General features: G+C 48.0%; 1 protein-coding gene and 1 long non-coding RNA gene across 2 annotated transcripts in view; one reads left to right on the top strand and one right to left on the bottom strand.

Moving 5' to 3' along the window:
- Prcc (proline rich mitotic checkpoint control factor) overlaps positions 1–14,038 on the top strand; it is a 30,094-nt gene extending 16,056 nt beyond the window's left edge. Inside the window, exons 2-7 of the mRNA XM_059265580.1 lie at positions 247–294; positions 2,023–2,589; positions 4,711–4,806; positions 10,541–10,684; positions 12,554–12,619; positions 13,659–14,038. Coding sequence (XP_059121563.1) covers positions 247–294; positions 2,023–2,589; positions 4,711–4,806; positions 10,541–10,684; positions 12,554–12,619; positions 13,659–13,745 — 1,008 coding nt within the window. The 3' untranslated portion in view covers positions 13,746–14,038. The remainder of the gene's footprint in view (positions 1–246; positions 295–2,022; positions 2,590–4,710; positions 4,807–10,540; positions 10,685–12,553; positions 12,620–13,658) is intronic.
- LOC131913145 (uncharacterized) lies at positions 10,511–14,613 on the bottom strand. The gene is made up of 2 exons (XR_009379823.1): positions 14,247–14,613; positions 10,511–12,660 (listed from the first exon to the last, which is right to left on the bottom strand). It is a non-coding gene; the product is annotated as an uncharacterized LOC131913145 (long non-coding RNA).
- Between the last annotated feature and the right edge of the window lie 2,027 nt (positions 14,614–16,640).

The raw sequence follows: 16,640 nt of genomic DNA, 5'->3' as shown, positions 1-16,640 counted from the left end.
GACCAAATGGAGGAAATAGTCTCAGTTTAACAGAGTAGAAACCAAGGCGATCAAGGCATACTCATCCTCTGTAGCTGTTGCAGTGCCCAGAGAGAACACTTGGCTAGGGCTAGCATGGCTGCAGCTCCGCAGAAGTGGGCACACACACGGTGGCCTCTGTTGTCCAGTCTTTATAGATGTTTGCTGAGTGTGTTTCTTCTACTGTTCTAAAACAGTTGTGCTTTATTCTGGTTCTTTTTGTCTCAGTCAGATTCTGAGGAAGATGAACCTGCAAAGAAGAAAACCGTCCTGCAGGTAAGCTCCTGCTTCTCTCCAGATTGTTTCTAGAGAGCTAGGACTTAAAGGTCCAAGGTGTTCATTTGAGAACTAGCATGTTTGCAGGTGCTGAGGACTGCTTGGTGTGACTGCTTTCCGAGCTAGCTTTGAGTCGGGTGCACCCCTCTTTTTCTCCTTTCTTCCTGGCCTTAGCACAATGGAGCTGACTTTTCTGGAAGGACAGGCAGCATAGGAACAGGAACTGTAACCTAATTCAGTCCATTAGGTTTCAGGCAGAAGGATTGTAGGGAGGTGGAAGCACGCTGGTCAGATGATGATAAGGAGCATCTGTGTTGTAAAATTGCCTGTTCTTCCTGTTGTGTTAACCTGAAGTAGATATTCAAGTAGCACTTACTTCATACTAGGTACCATTCTAAATGCTTTACCTGTGTCTCGCCGATTCCTTTTTCACCATAGGGCCTAAATCCTAGGTTATGATCATCCTAGTTTACAGGAGAAAACTGAGGGACTGGCCCAGAGTTAGACAGCTAACGTAGGTGGAGCTGGGATTACACTGATGTCTGGTGTGCTGACTCGAGTCCAGCTCGGCCCTGGAGAGTCCAAGAAACTGTTGTCCTGGGCTGCTTCTCTGTGGTCCAGACCAGCTGAGTGACCTCCCTGCTGCTGGCTGGCTACCACTCACCTCAGCACCTGTACTCTGGTTCAGAATATCTTCCAGTTGCCTCTGCACTGTCTGCTTTCCTGTTGCTCTTAAATTTTGGGGAAAAGTGGTTGTCTTGGAATTCACATGAGCAGTATTGACGCTGTCCCTTCTCTTCACTTTGTTAAGGTGTCACTTGTAGTTTTGGCAGGTCTTAGGACCGAGTCATGTGGAAGTCAAAAAGACTATTGGTGAGGGTGATGTGGGGTGTGTGTTGATAATGACTGCAGAAGGAAGAGGTACTGAAGAGTGGGGCCAGTGATTCCCTTGTCAGGCGGCTGCCTGGAGAAGAAGGTAGACCTACTTGAAAGGCACTCCACAAAGGATGGGAAAAAAGATGAGCACAAAGAGATGACCCGTGAAAGCAGAGTGGGAACCTGGCCCTGCAGAGGGATGTAGCCATGATTCCAGATGGTGCTGAGAAGTGGAACACTTGTAAGATGGCCTAGACAGTGCTCTCGACCTGCCACCCCAGCACCTCCTTCTGATACTGTAAACTTAGAGAGCAGTGAGAAGGGCCCTTCTTCAGCTGAACACCTCTCCTGCCTGGCCTGTTTGCCTCAGAAGTCTTGTTTAACTCGTTCTAGGCTTTTCTTGGCTGGGAAGACACCCTAGTGCTCCAGGACAGTGACCTTAGTCCACTCTCTTTTTCCTATTGATACCTCCCTACACTTAGGACAGACTGGCCCTTCAGCAGACAGAAAGTAGAACCCAAGCAATTGATATGAGTAAGAGGAACTCTGGATGGGTGGGGCCAATTAGTGTACAAAGTGATCTACTAAGTGCTTGACTCTGTAGAGCTTTCCTTGGGTGGGTTGGCAGACAGAACTTTTAGCAACAGGTGTGAATGTTTCTTGAGCAGAATCTGTACTTGAGGGCTGGAGAGATGGCTCAGAGGTTAAGAACATGGAGGTAACAAAGCCTTGAGGGCTGTGAAGCTCTCAGGAGAAGCACAACCCTGTGATCTTGTTTGTCATTGTTGCTGGTGCATAACGTAAAGTCTCACTTGTCTCTCTTCCCTCTCATTCCAAACCTGGGCTCACTAGGGATCCGGCGAGGGGACTGGTTTGTCTGCCTTGCTCCCCCAACCTAAAAACCTGACTGTGAAAGAGACTAACAGGTTGCTCCTGCCCCATGCCTTCTCCCGGAAACCCTCAGATGTCTCCTCAGATGCTAAGCCCTCTAGACTGGCTTCTAAGACCAAGCCTGCCTCACTTGCTCCTGTTTTGGGCACCACAACCACCACTCCGTCACCCTCTGCCATCAAGGCTGCTGCCAAGAGTGCTGCCCTGCAGGTGACGAAGCAGATCACACAGGAGGATGACGACAGTGATGAGGAAGTTGCTCCTGAGAACTTTTTCTCCCTCCCTGACAAGGCTGAGCCCCCTGGAGTTGAGCCATACTCTTACCCTGTCCCCACTGTCCCTGAAGAACTGCCTCCAGGCACAGAACCAGAGCCAGCTTTCCAGGACGACGCAGCCAATGCCCCCCTTGAGTTTAAGATGGCAGCAGGGTCAAGTGGGGCCCCCTGGATGCCGAAGCCTGGGGATGACTACAGCTACAATCAGTTTTCCACATATGGCGATGCCAATGCCGCTGGTGCTTATTATCAGGTGGGTAAAGGATAGAGGGCAGGCCCAAGACTGTTGGAACACGGAGCTAAAGGAGAATTTGAACCAGTGATATGGCCTGTGTGCCACTTTGCTTGATTTTTTCTTACACCCACTAGGTCTTAAAACATACCACCATTATTCTGAACCTTATGGATCTAAATTGCCCAAGTATTTGGGAGGCTGATAGGGTGAGTCCCCTGTCAGACTTTGCTCCTTTGATTCTGCACGTCAACTTTCTGTCACTGTGATGGAACCCTGAGGTGTCTGTTAGAGAAGTGTAGTTTATTTGGGCTCGGGTTCTCAGGCTCTGGAATGTGGTTGCTTTGCTCCGTTTCTTTTGGGCCTCTGGGCGTACATCTGCTACATTACTTTTGGGCAGTGTATCACGAGACTGCCTCAGAGGAAGCTAAGAGAAAAGGAGCTAGGATCCCAGTATTCCCGAGAGTTTCACACCACTGATCTTCCTTCCTTCCAATAAGCTCCACCTCTTAAAGGTCACACCACTTCCCAGCAGTACCACAGGCTGGTGACTACATGGTGTTTTGTTTTGTTTTGTTGTTTCCGAGAGGAATGGTCTATAATCTTAGAACTAAGAAATGCCTCTGTGAATGTGGATATTGAGGAACAGGCAAGTTTGGTGTGAGCTTCTGAGTAGCAGTTATTTTCACATAAAGGAGCACACAAACAAAACAGGTCCCCAACAGCCCACCTAGCTAGCCAGCACACAATGCCAAGATGGCCTCTTGTCTTTTATCCTTAACTCAGGTGGTAACTTGTATCTTAGCCCGTTGGTAGATGCTCAACTTCACAATCTGATTGGCTAAGAGAAAGGGGCCGGCAGTTCAGGGATTATGGATTAACTACCATTGATAGGAAAAAATAAAATTCTTCACAGTGGATGTTTTCCTCTCCCTCCTTTTTTCTTCGTTCTTTCCCTCCTTTCCTGTCCTTTTCCACTTCTCTAGTGCTGTGATTACAGGTGTACACTACCACACCCAGCTTTGCTTTGGATCTTTATGTTCTGCTTTTCTGTGTGATGAATATGAAGCATGTTTTCCATTTAGTTCATTATAAGATGAATGTTCTTGGCTGGGCAGTGGTGGCACACACCTTTAATCCCAGCACTCTGGAGGCAGAGGCAGGCAGATCTCTGAGTTCAAGGCCAGCCTGCAGGACAGGCTCCAAAGTTACACAGAGAAACCCTGTTTTGAAAAACAAAAACAAAACAAAAAAACCCAAAACACAAAGAATGTACTCTCTTAGGGGCCTTTCAGGCAAAGGACAGTACAGACAGCTTGAGTGTGTTGGTGTACTTGAGTGTGTTGGTGTACTGAAGCAGAGACGGGGAGTTAGGGCTACATAATGAGATGCTGTCTCAAAAAACAAGTAGTGGCAGCAAGGAAGAAACGGTTGCTAGGCACAGGGACCAGGCTTGCCCTTGCCTTTACCTTGTCTTCCTCTAGACTCTGCATCCATGTCATCAAGTACACACTCTCACAAACAGTTTTTATTTTTGAGACAGGGTCTCCCTGTGTAATTCTGGCTGTCCTGGAACTTACTACATAGACCAGGCTGGCCTCGAACTCAGAGACCTGCCTGCCTTTGCCTCCTGAGTTCTTGGATTAAAGGTGTGTGCCACCATGTCCAGCAACAAGTAGCTCATGGTACATGTTTGTACCTTTTCTGACTGTAGGATCACACCAGATAGCCAGTCAGTGAAACTGTCCAGTGGGGGCAGGAGGGGGATGCAATGGCCTGATCTGATACCGCTGCCTTTTCCTGCCTGCTCGTGGCAGAGCTTGTTGGATCTCAGGAACAGGTCAGGCCTGGCTAAGGCACTGGAGAGGTGAGGTGTGGGTTATCTTGGAAAGGAGCTAAGGGGACAGGGCACAGCAGGAGAGAATGTGCATCCTTTGTCACCCTTCCCTAAACAAGCGCCCCTGGGCCTGGACGGTGTAGATGAGGGAGCTGCAGGGACTGGTGGTGAACCCGAGTTCCTGGGAGCTCTACTGGCTCATTGGAAAGACTTTGGTGTGGGCATCTTTCCTGCGTTTTCCATGCAGTTTGCTTTGTTTTGTCTCCATTGTGCCTTCAGTTGTATGTTTTCTGTTTCGACTCTAGGATTATTACAGTGGTGGCTACTATCCTGCACCGGACCCGGCTCTGGTCCCTCCCCAGGAAATCGCCCCAGATGCCTCCTTCATTGATGATGAAGCAGTGAGTTAACAAAATGTATTAGTTACTTTTCTGTTGCTATGAGAAAATACCATAACTAAAATCGACCTATAGAGGGTTACATATAGATGGGAAACTATCATGCTGGAGGGGCATGGAGTCAAGCAGCAGACAAGGCAGTAGGGACAGGCAGGACGTTGAGAGCTCACATCTCCATTCACACACAGGAAGCAGAGAACAGAGAAAGCTAATTGGAAGTCGGGCAAGGATGTAAACTCTCACAACCTACCACCAGTGTTCCAGCAAGCCTGGACCATCTCCGCAATGAATACTACCAACTAGGGACCCTGTTCAAAAGCTGAGCCTATGGGAGACACAGCCAAGATGACTTTCTATTTTCTATGCTAGGGATCAGACACAAGGCCTTGTGTATGCTAGACAGCAGTGGATTACTGAGCCCACAAGTGGCTTTTTTTTAAACTTAAGATTTATTTTATTTTCAGTTTTTTATATATATATATATATGTACACACACACACACACACACACACACACACACACATATATGTTTGTGAATCTGTGTCAGGGTATATGTACATCAGTGCAGGTAGCTACAGAGACAGAGGAGTCAGCACCCCCTGGAGCTGAGTATAGGCAGTTGTGAGCTGATGTGGGTGCTGGGAACTAAATTCAGGTCCTCTCAAGAGCAGTACTCACTTTTAGCAGAGACATCTCTCCAGCCCCACAAATGACCATTGTTGACACCAGGTTTCAAATCTGAAGCTAAAGGAAACTTTCATTGTTCAGGTTTTGTTTTTGTTTATTTATTTGTTTGAGACAGGGTATTACTATGTAGCCAGCCTGATTTTGAACTTGCAGGCTTCTTCTCAGTCTTCTGACTGCTGAGATTATAGGGAGTTTATTGTTACTATTTTATGTATGTGTGTATGTATGTATGTATGTATGTTTGTTTGTTTGTTTGTTTTGAGACAGGGTTTCTCTGTGAAGCCTTGGTTGTCCTAGAACTAGCTCTGGGGCTGGAGAGATGGCTGAGCTGTTAAGAGCACTGGCTATTCTTGCAGAGGTCCTGAGATCAATTCCCAGCAACCACATGGTGGCTCACAACCATTTGTAGTGGGATCTGAGACCCTCTTCTGGCATAAAGTTGTACATGCAGATAGAGCTCTCATGTACATGAAATAAATAAATCTTCAAACAAACAAACAAAAACTAGCTCTGTAGACCAGGCCAGCCTTGAACTCAGAGATCTGCCTGCCTCTGCCTCCCAAGTGTTGGGACAAAGGGCATGCATGCATGCATCGCCATGACCAGTGAGAGTCGTGTCCGTCCCGTTGTGTGTAATGTCTGTCCCCCCCCACCACACACACACACACAGGGTTTCTCTGTTTTCTCTGTGTAGCTCTGTGCCTGTCCTGGATCTCTCTATAGACGAGGCGGGCCTCGAACTCACAGAGATCCACCTGCCTCTGCCTCCCAAGTGCTGGGATTAAAGGCATGCGCCACCACCGCCCAGCAAGAGTTTATTTTATTTATTTATTTATTTATTTATTTATTTATTTATTTATTTATTTATTTATTTTGAGACAGGGTTTCTCTGATAGCTTTGCGCCTTTTCCTGGAACTCACTTGGTAGCCCAGGCTGGCCTCGAACTCACAGAGATCCACCTGGCTCTGCCTCCCGAGTGCTGGGATTAAAGGCGTGTGCCACCACCGCCCGGCTTATTTTATTTTTTAAACTTATTTTTATTTTTATTTTATGTTCATTGGTGTTTCACTTGCATGTATGTCTGTGTGACAGTGTCGGATCCTCTGGAACTGGAGTTACAGACAGTTGTGAGCTGCCATGTGGGTACTGGGAATTGAACCCAGGTCCTCTGGAAGAGCAGTCAGTGCTCTCAACCACTGAGCCATCTCTCCAGCCCAAGAGTTTAATTAAAAAGAATTTTATTGCTTCTAAATTTTTGTTGTTGTACATATCCATGTGTAGGCAGGCATGTTTTCTTAGTGTTCTGTTGTTACGATAGAACACCGTGACAAAAGGAAAGACTTGGGAAGGAAAGGGTTTATTTCATCTTTCCGGATTGTAGTCTGTCGTCTAGGGAAGATAGGGCAGGAACTCAAGGCAGGAGCCTGAAGACTGGAACTGATACAGTGGCCATAGGAAAACACTGCTTCTTCCTTATGGCTTGCTTAGCCTGTCTTCTTATGGCACCCAGGACCACCAGCCCATAGGTGGCACCACCCACAGTGAGCTGGGCCCTTTCACATCAGTCATCAAGAAAGTGCACTCCAGGCTTGCTCACAGACCAGTCTGCTGGGGACATTGTCTCAGTTGAGGTTTCTGTTTCCAAAATGGCTCTAGCTTCTCTTAAGTTGACGTAAACTAGCCAGCACACACGTGCATGTCACAGTTGTCAGAGGACAACCTGCAGGAGCTGATTTTCTCCTTCTGCCGTGTGGGTTCCAGGGATTGAACACAGGTCGGGCCAGCTTGCTGCCCCAGGAAATTTAGTTTTAGCTTTATCAATTATGATTATGTTTGGCAACATGTGAGTAAGAAATTAAGTAACAATAGTTTGAGGCTGGGTGGTGATGGTGCACACCTTTAATCCCAGCACTTGGGAGGCAGAGGCAGGCAGATCTCCATGAGTTCAAGGCCAGCCTGGTCTGCAGAGCTAGTTCCAGGACAGCCAGGAATACACATGAAACCCTGCCTCAAAACAAAGAACGAAAAAACCTGAAAAAACAATAGTTTGTGTAATGGCAATTAGGTTTTTCCTCATGAAAGAAGGTTTGGGGTAGGCAGGCCAGGGCTGGAGTCGCAGCTCCACAAAGAAAGTGGTTAGAGATCTGGTTTCTTCTGAACTGTGCTGCTGTCTCTAGACTGGGGCTTTGATTCTCACAGTAGCAGCCGGAATGCCTGCCATCACATCTGCATGGCAGCCAGCAGGCTGGAGAAAGAAAAGGAAGGACAGCTCCTTTTTCTTTTGAGGACTTCTAAAACCCCCTAGGGTGCTTGCCTTCAGGACTTATGACTAGGTAAGGGTCTGTTCTCATGGCCAGATCTAGTTTCCAGTGGGGCCCATGAAATAAGGTTTTAGTTGAGTGATAATCTGGCCGAATTATTGGTTCGTTGACACCAAAGAAGGGGAGAATGGATTTCGAGAGACACCCGGCAGTTGTGATCAGTAACCCTGGGTTCAACTTGACTGACAGACAAAATGAAGCCTGTTCTGTGTGTGGCCTTCAGCCCAAGATGGAGATCTGTCCCATTGCAGGGGAGATGCAGCTTATTACAAGAGGTGGAGGTTCTTAGGAAAAATAACACTGTTCACTTTCCCCAGAAAGGTGTCTGTCTGTCCTTTGCTAACCTTTGTTCTGATTGGTAGTCTGTGTATTCACTCCCTTGAGTATTGCCTTCTAGGCAAGTTCAGTGGTCGAGTCCTTCAGTTTCTCATCTTTGGAAGCAGCAAACATGCACTCAGTAGCCACGCTCAGTTTCTTGTAGTTAACGTGAGCATTGGCGTTCACCAGTGGTCAGAGCAGGGCCTGAGGCTTGCCGGGATTTACTTCTGTTGCAGGTGGTCTGGGTTTTCCCTCCTTCCCTCTCTTTCTTCCTCTTTCCCTCCCTCCCTGTCCCCTCCCACACACACATTGGGGTTCTGGTCTCAAAGTCATGGCAATCCTCCTGCCTTGTTGTATTATAGGTACGGACTAGTGTCCATGTGGTTGTTGTCCTGCCCTGCCCTGCCCCTCCCTTCCCCTCCTTCCCTTTCTTCTTCCCTCCCTCTCTTCCAGAGGACAAAAGAGCAGGAGTATTAAAGAGAGTTCTTTGGCCTTTTGAGGTTCCGTCACTCTCCATCCCACATTCTCTTTGTCCGTGGATTCTTGGGGTGGAATCTGATGATGGATGACACCAATTTAGTGAGAAGTGTGGGAAGAGAACTGCTGGCTTGTCCGCTTTTGTTTAGCGGCTGACCTTGAACTTCCTGTGTAGCCAAGGATCACCTTGATTGTCCTGTCCACCTCCAGAATGCTGGGCTTGCACTGTGTGCCATTAGAGCCAGTCTATGCAGTGCTGGGAGATGGAACCAGGGCTCAGTGCACACTGTGTACGTACTCTAGTGAAGTACTCCCCCAGTCCTGAAGGAGAACTGATTTTCAGAGGAGACATCTTGCAGATTTTAATTTTTTGATTCAGGGTCTTGCTAGGAGTCTTTAAACTCCTGGATTCAGGGCTGATGAGATGGATGGCGTAGTGGGTCCAAGGGGCCTGCTGCCAAGCCTCATGGCTTGAGTTTTACTCACGTGGTGGAAGAAGGGAAGCTATTCCCAAAGTTGTCCTCTGACTTCACATGCATGCCTTGGTCTGAATGTCAAGCAACAACAAAATAAAAATAGAAAAAAATAACCCCTGCCTCTGCCTCCCAAGTAGTTGGGACTACAGATGTCTGTCATCATACTCAGTTTACCCTCGGTTCCTTGAAAATAGCAGCAGCAGCACACACACACACACACACACACACACACACACACACACACACATACATTTGATTTTACTTTTTTTTTTTCTTTTTCTTCGAGACAGGGTTTCTCTGTGTAGCTTTGGAGCCTTTCCTGGATCTCGCTCTGTAGTCCAGGCTGGCCTGGAGCTCACAGAGATCTGCCTGCCTCTGCCTCCCGAGTGCTGGGATTAAAGGCGTGCGCCACCACTGCCCGACTCTGATTTTACTTATTTTTATTTTATGTGTTTGAGTGTTTTGCCTGCACATATGTCTGTGTACCAGGCACATACAGATGCAGTACACATAGAGGCCAGAAGAGGGCTTCAGTCATCTGGAACTGGAGTTAGAGACAGTTGTAAGCCACCATGTGCGTGCTAGTAATTGACCCTAGATCCTCTGCAAGAGCAGTCAGTGTTCTTAACTGCTGAGCCATGCCTCTGGCCTCTTACTCTCAATTCTTCTTTCTTTTTTTTTTTGTTTTTTGTTTTTTGTTTTTTGTTTTTGAGACAGGTTCCTGGCTGTCATGGAACTAACTGTATAGACCAGGCTGGGCTCGAGCTCTCATGGAGATCCACCTCCCTCTGCCTCCCAAGTGCTGGGGTAAAAGGGGTGTGCCACCACAACCTGGCCTACCCTCAATTCTTAATTTAAAAATGGTAATCCTAGTCCTTGGTAGGCTGAGGCAAGAGGATTTTGAGTTTGAGGCCATCATGGTTGTGTCCAAAACAGAAAGGAAGAAAGCTGTGGTAGACCTTTCAGGCAGGTATAGTGATCTGGTTTGTATTCCTGGATCTCTACAAATACTCTTGACCACCCTGGCTCTGACTCCAGAGCCCTCCTGAGAAGCCTATGTCCCCTGGCACCATAGGAGTTTAGTAGATGGCAGGGTGGAGAGGAAGTATTCACAGAGAGAAACCGAGGGCACAGTGTCTGGTAGTCCAGCGTTGCTCCAGAGCCGTGCTTCTCAACCTCCTAATGCTGCGGCCTCTACTATACTGTAGTCTCTCATGTTGTGGCGATCCTCAACTGTGAAGTTACTCTGTTGCTACTTCATAAGTGTATTTTGCTGCTGTTATGAATTGTAACTATCTGATATTCAGGATATGTGATATGTGACCCCAAAGGGGTCTGGACCCACAAATTGAGAACCGATGCTCTGGAGACTCTGGAGCCTTAGCAGTGTCTCCTGCTGTCCTCACCCACATTCCAGACCTCGGCAATTCTGCTTTTGTTTATTTATTTACTTTCAGTTTAAGCGGCTGCAGGGCAAGAGGAATCGCGGGAGGGAGGAGATCAACTTTGTGGAGATCAAAGGTGATGACCAGCTCAGTGGAGCTCAGCAGTGGATGACCAAGTCGTTGACAGAAGAGAAGACCATGAAGTCCTTCAGCAAAGTAAGTGTGGGGGACCCTTTGGGTGGCGGCCTGCTCCCCATCTGACCTGTTGTTACTGACACACCTCTAACAGATATTGTTGCCCAAGGTAGTGGAGTATACAAGCTTCATGGGAAAACTGCCTTTCAGAACTTGATAGAATTTTCACAGCTTCCGTGAAGGTCTCTGGTGTGTGTGGTTCTCCCCACTGGTCAGAGTCTACAGCTGCTCTCCCTGTAATCACATCAGTCTCCAGCTCTTACTCTGGGAGCTGGCTCAGCCTTTGGGGAGCGGGCACAGCAGATCTTCAGAGGCTCTAGGCCCTGGGTGCCAGGCATACTGCTCTTCTCTTGCCACTGTCTCCATAGTTCATTGTAGCCAGCTGCTGTCTCTGAATGCTCTTCTTCCTGTTTCCCACCCCACCGACCTCCCTGTGCTTATTTTCTTTAGTCAGTATGGTGAATGTGTCTTTACTTAGCAACTAGGCACAGCGAGTGTGGACACTTAGGAGCTGGCCATGGGTGGGGGTGGCTGAATATGAGCTTCATGCCAGCAACACCACGGTCAAGGATTTTTACACCCCCCACTTTGATTTTTCTTTGTTCTATGGTCACAGATGGCCATCCAGGCCCCCATCATTTATTTTAACTGAATGTTGGCGGTCATACAGGATAGAGCAAAGGATTGTGGTTAGAGCAGCTTAGATCTATCACTGTTTACTGGAAAAACCACTTAGGAGAAAGGGCTCTGCTAACTTAGACTTGAGAGGCCCCGTCACACAAGTAGCTGCTGGTATGAGTGCTCACTGCGGAATGGAGAGGATGTTTTATGTATATCTTCTTTAATTGTAACATTTAATGACATTCAGTAGCAACAAGCAATTAGCATCTGGTCTTTTCCCAGCTCCAGGTTTTTGTCCCATTTCATTTTGTTGAGCTTGCTTTTCAGAAGAGAAGAAAAGATACAGTCCCCTATCCCCAAGAAGTTGACAGCATGGTTGGGAAGAGATTTAAGGACACTTGAGTGTAAATGATTACAGTGCAAATTGATTACATAAGTGCTGAGGAGACTCTGGGGAGGAGTTTTGAGAGTTGGGTGGGGCTGGCGAGGAAAGCTTCTAGCCCGAGACAGCTCTGGCAGAGGACAGAAAAACCACACAGTGAAAGCTCAGAGCAGTATAGATTTTGACAGTAAATCGTTTGCATCAAAGTGTGGTTTGGAGTTAGATGTAGTCACTGGTGGAGGCTGGAAGATGAATTGAGGAAGAGTGAGATTGTGAACTTTGTAATCCCAGGGAAGTGGTTGACATGTCCTGGGACAGGACAGTAGAGTTTCAGCCAAAGGTGATGGATGGGAGGGCTTGGTAAGTGGTAGGTAGGAGTCAGACTAGACATCTGGCCAGAGTGGGGAGAAGGGCACAGAAATGAAGTGGGTTTAAGGGGCAGATGGATGGAGGGATAGTAAGGAGGTCTAGAGGAGGTCAGCAGATCACATATCCATGGCATGAAAGCTGTCCTCGACTCACTACAGGCCAGTGTCCGGCCACAGGCAGAGCCTCGGGCTTGGGCTAGAGATAGAGTAGGGTTATCAAGGAGATAAGCAATCCCAGTCCTGACCTCAGAGTGTAGCCCTAATTGGGGAAGTAACAGGCTATTTCTACCAAGTATTCCCAGCTTAGATTTGTTTTTCATAATGGCGCTAATAAAATGTCTGCTTTGTAAAGTATGTAGACACAGAAATAGCTCCAAGTTGACTTTTCTCCCCAGAGATTTAGGCTGTATGTTTAGCGTCTCGGTTCACCAGCCTTAAGTCCTGGCACATGAGAAATTTATGTCTTTCCATCTGTGGATTAAGGACTGTGTTTTGGTTTGTTTTTGTTTTCCCTTGTAGAAGAAAGGTGAGCAGCCAACTGGCCAGCAGCGGAGGAAACACCAGATCACATATCTGATTCATCAGGTGAGGATGCTCAGGGCTCCACTCACAGGACCCAATTAAACCTGGGGATGAGAAGTGGAGCTAGTAAAAGTAGGCCCAGTATCAGGCTCCCTTTGGGTAGGCTCCCTTTTGTTCTCCATGTGGCCACTAGGGGGAGGCTGCATCCTTGGTATCATTCCCCTCTGTCTCTGGTACAGGTGATTAGAGAAACCGTGTTATGTAAGAGGGAAGTGACATGGTTTATTATAGGAATCTTTTGGTTGTTTGAGACAGAGTTTCAAGCATCCCAGGCTATAGCCCAGGACGACTTTGAACTTCTGATTCTCTTGGGTCTAGCTCCTGAGTGCCAAGATTGATGGGCATGTGGTTCCCTGCCTGGTTTGTAAGGTGCAGGGAATAGCACCCAGTGCTTGATGCAAGAACTCCACCAACCGAGCTTCACCGTGTGTGTGTGTGTGTGTGTGTGTGTGTGTGTGTGTGTGTGTGTGTGCGCGCGCACGCGCGCGCCACAATGTAAGTTATAGGAAGTCAAGACAAATGTCCTTCTTTTTCTCTAGCCACTGTGCAGGTCCCAGGGATTGAACTCAGTCATCCAGCTTGGTGGCGGGCACTGTACCCAGAGCCATCTTGTTAGCCCTCCCCTCCCAGCAGGCTTTTCCAATACCAACTTTATCTGTTTTTGTTTATTTGTTTGTTTGTGTGGTTGGTTGGTTGGTTTGGTTTGGTTTGGTTTGGCTTTTCAAGACAGAGTTTCTCTGTGTAGCTTTGGAGCCTGTCCTGGCTCTCGCTCTGTAGACCAGGCTGGCCTCAAACTCACAGAGAGAGAGAGAGATCTGCCTGCCTCTGCTTCCAGAGTGCTGGGATTAAAGGCGTGCACCGCCCCGCCCCCCTCACCCCGCTATCAGTTTTATTTAAAATAATAAATAAATAGAAGGCTGGGTCTGGGATGTACAGTGGTACAGTGTGAACCTAGCATGAACAAAGGCTGTGATTCCTAGTCAGTCTGTCAGTGAACCAGCTGCTCACCGTGACTCCCCGCCCTGCTTCTTTCGTGTTCCAGGCTAAGGAGCGGGAGCTGGAGCTGAAGAACACCTGGTCAGAAAACAAGCTCAGTCGCCGCCAGACCCAAGCCAAATACGGGTTCTAGGGCTCAGGGACTGATGGCCCGGGATCTTCTGTCGGCCCTGCTGGCCCGGCCCCAGCTTCACCCCAGGACCCCAGCTGCTCTAAGTCCAGGACCTCCACCTTGAGGACCCAGCCCTCACCTCTGGGAGAAGGAACATATTTGATAGATTTTTCTTAACAGTTAGAAAATTCAGCTCCTTTCTGCGCTGGGGCTGGAGAGACTGCTGCCCCAGAGGCCCCGAGTCCTTGGTTGGGAGTTTTGCTCCCTGTCGGTGTGACGAGACGTTGAACTCTCCCACGGTCTTTTTTTTTTTTTTTTTTTTAAAACCAGGGATGTCTGTTGAAATAAAACATTGAGTGTGACAGATGCGCCCGCACCGTGTCTGGATCACAGAGTCGAGCTTGTGCAGATGCCCTGCCCGCACCCTGAGCTGCCTTATCCTTGCTTTGCTTTTTTACCCTCTCTGCCCGACTTATACCCTGGCTTTGTGGCCGTGACCATCCCAGTCGTTGGTAGTTTTACCTGGGGCGGGATGATAATCCGAGGCCTGGGATTCCAGATGTGGAGAGTAGTGCTGAGCAGGGGTCTGAGATGGACTAGAGGGCCCTATGGCTCGAGAGCCTCGTTAAACTGGGTGTTCCCTGCACTTTTGCCTGTGATCTCAGCACTCAGAAGGCGGGGTGGAAGGATGAAGAGTTCAAGTTCAGCCTGAGCTGCAGTATCAAGACCCTACCATTTAAAAAAGAAAAGCATCTGTGATAGACACTTTGTTCCCAAAGTGAATCAAATTTACACTGAGGGTTGTGGCATGGACTGGTTTGGAGAGAGTTCTGTTCACCACTGTACCACCAATACAGATTTTGAGCTGATTTGGAAGCTAGGCATAGAAGGTGGGGGCCAGATATGTCTCCGTGGAGACTTCAGAATCTCTAGCTGTTTTGGGGAAGGAATTTGGAAGAGAATACAGACTTAGGAGCTGTAGGGCACTACGTGCACACCAGCAACAGTGTACTCTGTAGTGTCTTCCTTTCAGGTCAAGACTCAAGTAGGAATGATCACAAAGATAGCACATCAGACCACGAGTCAGCTGTCAGGCATCCAAGAGTTACCTGGTGTGCAGGAATGGAGCACTAAAGAAACTCCAGAGCCTGTAGGTGCCAGGTAGCAGAGCTGTAGACAGACAGGTGCTTCAGTCCACTGCTGATGGGGCTGTCCTGGATAGGCAAGGCTATGGCCCGAGGAACAGTTTGAATAGGGTGTGGTGGGGACTAGGGCCCAGCAGATGAGACATCTCACTTTCTGGTGCTGTGTGCTGAGGTAAGTCGAGGAGTCTGTTTCTCATTAAGTACATTGTAGGGTTTCATCACTTACAGGAAAACTACCCGCTTATCTGAAATCTGACCTACTTCGGGTTGGAGCCAGACAGGGCTCCCGAGTCCCACAGGGATTGTAGTTGTTCAGATCTGCACATCCAGCCAGTCTCAGTAGGGAGCCTCAGCTCCAATGATCCTCCATTGTCCACTGAGGCTCTGGGCCAGGCAAGGCTGAGGTCTGCCTCCAGATGGATGTCTTAGGCGATAGTTGACCCAGCGGGGCTCAGAAGTCTGAGGTCCCTTTGTGCCAGGTGCTCTGTGTCCAGTGTACTCTAAGAGCAGCCTTTGTTGTCTGTGTTACCACCCTGCATTTGGTATCTTGTCTTCAGAGTCTGCACTGTGATGGAGTAGGAAGTGCCCTACATTGCTGGGAGGCAGGAGATGACCCCCCCCTCCCCTTTTCCCTTTAATTGAGATGGTTTTTCTGTGTAGCCCTGGCTGTCCAGGAACTCACTTTGTAGACCCAGGCTGGCTTCAAATTTACAGAGATCTGCCTGTCTCTGCCTCCCGAGTGCTGGGATTAAAGGGGTGTGCCACCACTGCCCGGCAGGAGATGAGCCTTTTACCTTCAGTTCTCAAAGAGTCTGTAGCTACCTTTTAAAAGAAGTTTGTGTTTTGATATGGTCACTAAAACAATTGGGTTGATCTTGAACTCACCATATGGCTGAGACTGACCAGGGCTTAATCCTTTCCCCCAAGTGCTGGATTACAGGCATGCTCCACTATGTCCCACTCTAGAAAGAAAATAATTTTTTTTTTTTTTAAAGCAGGATTTTTCTGTTTAGCCTTTGCTGTCCTGAAACTCACTCTGTAGACCAGGCTGGCCTCAAACTCAGAGATTAGCCCGCCTCTGCCTCCTGAGTGCTGGGACTAAAGGTGTGTGTCACCACCGCTCGACTTTAGAAAAAATAATTGTCAGACAGGAAAGATGACTCAGAGGTTAAGAGCACTGGCTGTCCTTCTAGAAGACTTGGATTCTATTCCCAGCACCCATAGACATACATACCAGCAAATGCCCATATACATAAAATTAAAATAAAAATTCTTTTGCATATTTGTGTTTTATGTGATGCATTCATGTGTATATGTGCTCCACATGGCATCAGGATCCCCTGGAACTGGAGTTAAGGATGGTTGTGATCTACCATGTGTGGGTGCTGGGAACCAAATCCCAGGTCTTCTGCAAGAGCAAGTGCTCATATCTGCCGAGGCGTCTCACCAGCTCCCAGCCATATTTTTGAAAAAGCCACTTTTTAGTCCTACCAAAGATGACATTTATTTGGTGATTGGAATTTCCTAGTCACCAAGAGAAAAGCTGACATGTATCTTAGTTCACACCTATTATTTCTGCACTTGGAAGGTGGAGGCAGGAGGACTGCCATGAGTGTGAGACTGTTTCAAGATCCAAAAGGTGGGCCGGATTTGGTGGTACACTCTAATCTCAGCACTATGGGGCAGAGGCAGGTGGATTCTGATTTCCAGGCCAGCTAAGGCTACATAGTGAGACCCTTTCTAAGAGGGGTTGGGGAGGGGGTCAAGAAAA

Source organism: Peromyscus eremicus, chromosome 6 (genome assembly GCF_949786415.1).
Source record: "Peromyscus eremicus chromosome 6, PerEre_H2_v1, whole genome shotgun sequence".
In the NCBI taxonomy this organism is placed as follows: Eukaryota; Metazoa; Chordata; class Mammalia; order Rodentia; family Cricetidae; genus Peromyscus; species Peromyscus eremicus.
The sequence above is the reverse complement of the archived record's forward strand: the minus strand, read 5'-3'. Positions and strand labels throughout refer to the sequence as shown.